Source organism: Lactuca saligna, chromosome 2 (genome assembly GCF_052625555.1).
Source record: "Lactuca saligna cultivar CGN05327 chromosome 2, ASM5262555v1, whole genome shotgun sequence".
Taxonomy (NCBI): domain Eukaryota; kingdom Viridiplantae; phylum Streptophyta; class Magnoliopsida; order Asterales; family Asteraceae; genus Lactuca; species Lactuca saligna.
The window spans coordinates 99,981,516-99,987,916 of NC_136418.1; the positions used below are offsets into that span (position 1 = coordinate 99,981,516).

Genomic DNA, 6,401 nt, shown 5'->3' on the forward strand with positions numbered 1-6,401 from the left:
AGTCAGGTCAAAGTTTGACCGTTGACTTTGTTGACTTTTAGGGATTGGTCAACAATGGGGTCTTTGAGTCAAGGGAGGGGTAAAATGGACTTTTACCCATCTGAGGATGCTAAGAGAGGGTTAGTTCTAGTCTCAAGAGTTATATTTATGAGTGTATCTTATTTTATGTGATTAGGCGGAGCTAGACTATACTGCTACCGAGTCAGGGATTTGCCGAGACATCTGCAGAGCTAGAACCGGAAGGTTCACAGAGCTAGGACCAGAGGGTCCACAGAGTTAGGGCCTAAGGGCTCACAGAGTTATAGCCTCGAGTGGCTAGTATGTGTTATGTGTGGTATTTTGGGGAACTCACTAAGCTTTATGCTTACAGTGTTATGTGTTATGTGTTTCAGGTATCAGTGATGATCACGGGAAGGCGCCGGCATGATCTGTACACTCGCCCACGGAGTTGATTATGATTTGATCTTGGGAAATGTTTTGTGAACAATGATATGATACAACGAGATTTTATTAATGAATGTGTTTGGAAATGTGTTTTAAAATGTGAAAAATTGTCTTAAAATTTACGGTGTTACAAAGGGAAAATGGTCAGACTTGTGATTTCGCAGTCGCAGATTTTCCTCTTATGAATCTGTATGACCTTATTCAACTGGCCCTTCTCCTGAAAGATAAAAATTCTTCATATCTTAGAGAAACATAACCTGATGTTTTTCATTTGGGAGTAGCTCACATCAAGATTTTCTTGGAGAATTATTATGAGTGCTTGGCACTTACAGATGTGGAGTTAGCAACGGTAAAGGGCTTGGAAGTTAAAGTACCCATGGAGCCATCCAAGTCTCAACAAGAGTTGAAGAAATTTGCTGATGGGGAAATATGTTTGAAACCTTTTGGGATGGTTTTTTCTAGGAAACACAAAGCTGGAAAGTCGAAGAGGTTTTTGTTCCAAGTTACTGAAATTGAAAGATATACAACGTCCCAATATGCGAACTTCATTGTTCGTATGAACAATTGTAAGAAAAACAATGAAGGGGATAAGAAGGAACTGAAGAAGATAATTTCTTGGTACACGGAAGTTTGAAGGGTGATGATGTATGCCATCTAGATTCTCACAACCTGAGAATTCGACTTCATTCCAAAGGGGAAGATTGTTAGGGTCGAAGATATTTTGTAATGAGTCGAAGACCATAACCCTTCATGTACTTGTAATGTATTTACTAAGACGTCTGTATGTACGAAGCTTAAATGTCAAGTCTTACTATTTTTTGTATACTTTCCTGTTTCCTATAAATAGGGACTTTACTTAGAGTTAGATAAGAGTCTTTACAGAACTTGTCTTTTGTACTCTTTGTGAAACGTGGAAGTATAATTGAGCTGAAACCAGATCTTATTTACGACTTGTGTTCTTAACATTTTTACTCTGATTTTGATTCTCATTACTCGATTACATCTTCATCATTTTTCTCTGATTCACTTTGACTTATAACACATATTTTTATTCAAGATGCTAATCTATAAAAGGCTACAGAATGGCCCTTGAATTGAATTCTAATTTGCAAGTATGTGAACCATCGAAATAAAAAAGAATTCAGAACATTTATATGCAGTATGTTGTTATTTATAGAAAGGTCATAGAAACTTTGTTTTTTATTAGTAGAAAATTTTAAAGAGTATGTTATTGTTTAAAATTATAGAAAGTGCATTGCTATTTCAAGGAATTTGTTAAAGCTTGAGAGAGTGACCTCGCCACACCTCTCGCCAACAGCCTCGCTAAGAGGTGCTACACCACCGCACAATGTATGTTATGAAACTAGCTAGGAGGTGGTTGCTATGGGTGTAGCAAGAGTAGAGAGAAAGAAATGGAACACTATGATTGGCAAATTGGTTTGTTTCCAAGAAAATGAAATTTGCACGCTAACAAAAAGAGAAAATTTATCAAGTTCTTTGCCGGGTAGCAGGGGTGGAAGAAGACATAGAAATCATGATTTGACAATTTTGGTCTTTCGATTTTAGCCTTACGACAGATTCGATCCCAAATTATAATTTCTTGTACAATATAAATTTCTAGAATTAGCAATACCGCCTGAAAAAGCCTTAGTGTAACTTTTTTAATTTAATATGAAATGTTTTTGTTTTAAAAAAAATATAACTTATTTGATATTAATTGTTTGTGGTTTAAAAAAGTAAAATTTATTTAAAATTAATTGTTTATGTTTTAAAAAAATATATAATTTAATTAAACTTTACATAATTGTTTGTAATCAATTCCAAAAATGTATTGATTTATGTATGTAACTTACTATTTTCTAGTATTGTCTTAGCTACAATGGATGAGAAGTTGGGTGGTACATTCGTTGTTTTGTTGCGGGTGAATGTTCATAGTATGTGGGGTCCTCGGGTTTGGGGAATTTTTTCCTTGTCCGTTCTTACTACTCTGTCGCTTCCCGGTTGGTACTTTTGTTACTTATAAGACCGGACGGAGTGGCTATGCGGGGAAGGGGCGGGACCGATCCCGCACCTGTGCACACCACACCGTGGGTGCGGGAAAGGAACCACGGGAGTAGAGGAGGCTAAGTTTATCGGTTCCTTTTCTTAATCTATAAATACTCACACATTCTATCATTTTTTTAAACCATAATCTATATTTCTCTATATTTCTTTCTTAAAAATATTACTCAAAATGCCATCATCTTCATTATCCGATTCGACGGCAGTAGAGGAGGCTAAGTTTATCGGTTCCGTCATGGCGAAAACGGTTGCATACTATCAAAATCGACTTGGTGAAATATCACGTGCGCGACCTAACCTAAGAAAGCCGCCGTTACGTAGAAATCACGAAGCCGGACACGATCGTCTTATAGAATATTATTTTACAGATGGCGCCGTCTACGCTGTAAAATTTCGACGTCGGTTCCGGATGAGGAAGGAACTATTTTTACGTATTGTTGGCAATTTGGAAGGCCGTTTTCCATATTTCCAATGGAAAATGGATGCAAGGGGAAAAAAATGTTTCTCCCATTCAAAAATGCACGGCTTCAATTCGTCAACTAGCATACGGCATGGGCGCAGACAAATGGGATGAGTATTTTAGAATGTCAGAGGGTACCGTGAGGGACTCTGTGTACAAGTTCTGCAAAGCGATCTGTTTGGTTTACGGGCAACGATATTTGCGCAAACCAACTATCAAGGATATCCACCAATTGTATACGGTACATGAAGGCAAACATGGATTCCCTGGAATGCTAGGTAGTATCGATTGCATGCATTGGAGTTGGGCATTATGCCCCAACGCATGGCGTGGTCAGTACATGAGAGGCGACCACAAAGAGCCGACGATTATTCTAGAGGCTATCGCATCACATGATCTTTGGATATGGCATGCATTCTTTGGTCCAGCTGGTGCAAACAATGACATTAACGTGCTAGACTAGTCGCATGTATTCAACGATATCTACCTTGGAAAGTCACACGATGTACCTTTTCAAGAAAATGGGGTAGCATATAAGCGTGGATACTATCTTACTGACGTTATATATATATCCTCCTTTGTTTGTTTTTGTGAAATCGTTTACATGTCCTAACGACCCGAAAAGGAAAAAGTTTAAAGAGGCGCAAGAGTCAGCTAGGAAGGATGTGGAACGAGCATTTGGTGTACTTAAGAGACGTTGGCAAGTACTAACGGTCGGGGCAACGTCATATGAGGTGAAAAGGTTACGAAACGTAATGTATGCATGTATCATATTGCATAATATGATTCTTGAAGACGAAGGAAGAGCGATATGCCAATATAATGAAAATGAAGTTTTGCCAAATGTCGAAGGAGTAGCCATTGGTACAAAAGAGTATAGGGTGAACAGAAGAGAAGTACACAATCGCGACCTTCATCAGGCCCTTCGTGCTGATTTGGTGGAGCACATTTATAGGGCTCATGTTCAGCCCCTGCAAGAGTTATCTTACGATGATGATTTGTTTGATGAATCATACGAGGATTCTGATATGTTCGTCGAGAGTGAAGATTCTGACGACGAGAGTAACGCTGAGGAGAATGATGCAGATGATGTAGGCGAGAACGAAGACGATGATTCCGAGTGACGTATCTAGGTTTAAATAATATTAGGATATTAATTAATAATTTTTACTATGTTGTAGTTTGTTTGATTTTTTTTTTGGTATTTTTTTCTACTTATTTAAATTTTAGGGTTAATGTAATTTTTATTTTACTTAATGATATGCTTTTTATTTTTAATTAAATTTTATGTTTGATATTAATTTAAAAATTATAAAAAAAAATTTTAAAAAAATAAAAAATAAAGTGAGGGAAGGGCTTCCCTCCCAATCCTTGACTTTTAGGTGAAGGAAAAAGAGAGTGAGGGAAGAAAGGGTATGGCTCACCAAAAGTGAGGGAACCATCCCTCCCACTCCTTCCACTCTAATGTTGCTATTTTTTTTTCGAAGCCTCTTATTCGTGGTTTTATGAACAATTTAGCCTTGGTGATTTTGGGTTTAGTTTTGTTTAGTTTTTGTAGGCCCTTTCACCCAATAATGTTTCAGTGCTTCTCTGGCAGAAGGCCGTTTCTCTTCCTGATTTGTTCATTTGGTGGTTTTCTTTTGCTTGTACAATTGTGCTTATCCTTATTGCTTTTTGTAGTTTGGGTTGTTTTTAACTGATTTTCTTTTTTCTTTCGTTCTTTGCACTCTTGTATTGTCCAGCTTCGTGATGGCTTTTTTGGTTTCTTTTATATTATATTTCATTATCATTCTAAAAAAATAATGAATATAAAATATGTTTTATTATTATTATTGATTACAAAATATAATAACTGAAATTTTTTTATTACATTCTCTGTTACAAATATTTACAAGACGAAAAAACACTTGAATAAAAAACAAACATCCTTCCATACACAAATTAACTCCTATTGTTTTAATTTTTATGTCAAATGTACTATGTCATTTGGATGGCAACTTATCAATTTAATGATTTGTTTAAGCAAACAACGCACTAACATGATTCCTAAACTTAATTTTACTTCAAATTTCTAAAGTAAAAATAAAAAATGTTATATTTTAGAAGATAAAATGTTTATGTTAACTAACAATTCTTTTGAATTTCATACTTTATATGCAATTAGTTCTTTTAATAGATAATATGTTCATCAAAATATATTAATAGGATTTAAAAATAAAAGATTTTATAAACCATGAAAATGAAACATTTTTGTTATATTCTTGAAACTTTTATAGTTATATTTAATTCAAGAATTTAAAAAACAACAAAATAACATCATATGCAAATTTGTGATATTTTAATTAATATAACCCAAACATTTATAAAAAAAAATATATTCCATAAGGAAGCGAAAAATATACTAAGTTCAAATGATATGGGCTTCAAGAAAGATGAAAATCAAATATTCAAGCTCTCTTTTGGTTTAGGAAACATGAAACTCTATAATTTATTACAAAACTAATAATCTTTAATGTTATATTTGGTTGTAGGAGTGTAATATACATGGCTAAACTAAGCTTATCAACAATTGTTTCTATTCTCTTCGTCTAATAGTTATCACATTATATATTTTTATACACAAAGTATTTAACAATCTATATGCCTTTAAACTTAAATCCCCATAATAGAAAATGTATATGTAAGCATTGTCCTAATACATCAAACCATTCTTAAATATTCTCTTGTTCATTACACCTATTGATATTTAAAAAAAATGTAGAATGCCTTACTAAAAAATGAATGAGAGTATATTTTAATTTCTTGCATCTAATCCTATTATAAATTATATTTTTGTTCCATGGTATGCTTGTCCATCAACAGAACATCAAACCAAAAAAGTTTAAAAAACCCTAATCAATTTGAAACCAATTTGATTGATTTTTTGTATAAAGATTTGAAAATTGCGCTAGTAAAAGATTAGCAAACATAAAGGAAATTTTGGGAGTGGTAGCATGAGAAATACAAACCTTCAACCACTCATCCATATCCAAGTTCTATGTACCATCTTAACCCTCTTAAATTTCTTACTTTTATGGTTTAAATGAATGAAAAATAAAAAGCAAGAATAGTCAAGCAACTATATCAACAAAAAGTATCAAGATATCCATGTATTTGGAAACATAAACAAATTCACTGGAAGTATATAGCTAAAATGGTCCTGAAATCACACCAAAAATCATAAATGTGGGTAACAGTGTAACATGATCAATATTATAACTCAAAAAAGTATAACTTGTTTAACGTTTACAGACATTATTCCAAAGTGAGTCTTCTTTTTCAAGGCATTGTTAGAAATAACCGAAACCTAAAGAAAACAAAACAATCAAGATCAAAACTTAAATAAAAGTTTGAAAACCAAAAGGGAGACAAATCAAATAAGAATTAAACTTGTTTA

At 33.9% G+C, this 6,401-nt stretch overlaps 1 protein-coding gene across 1 annotated transcript; it reads left to right on the plus strand.

Annotated features, from left to right (window-relative positions):
* The first annotated feature begins 2,677 nt into the window (after positions 1–2,677).
* LOC145029921 (uncharacterized) lies at positions 2,678–3,428 on the plus strand. The gene is made up of 2 exons (XM_078978365.1): positions 2,678–2,890; positions 2,958–3,428. The coding sequence occupies exons 1-2, from the start codon at positions 2,678–2,680 to the stop codon at positions 3,426–3,428; spliced, it is 684 nt and encodes a 227-aa protein (XP_078834491.1).
* The last annotated feature ends 2,973 nt before the right edge of the window (positions 3,429–6,401 follow it).

Bases quoted from the DNA above. Each gene is read 5' to 3' on its own strand.
- LOC145029921 (XM_078978365.1), top strand. From the start codon at position 2,678: ATGCCATCATCTTCATTATCCGATTCGACGGCAGTAGAGGAGGCTAAG. The intron at 2,891-2,957 runs GTAAAATTTCGA...GCAATTTGGAAG, and splicing joins CAGATGGCGCCGTCTACGCT to GCCGTTTTCCATATTTCCAA.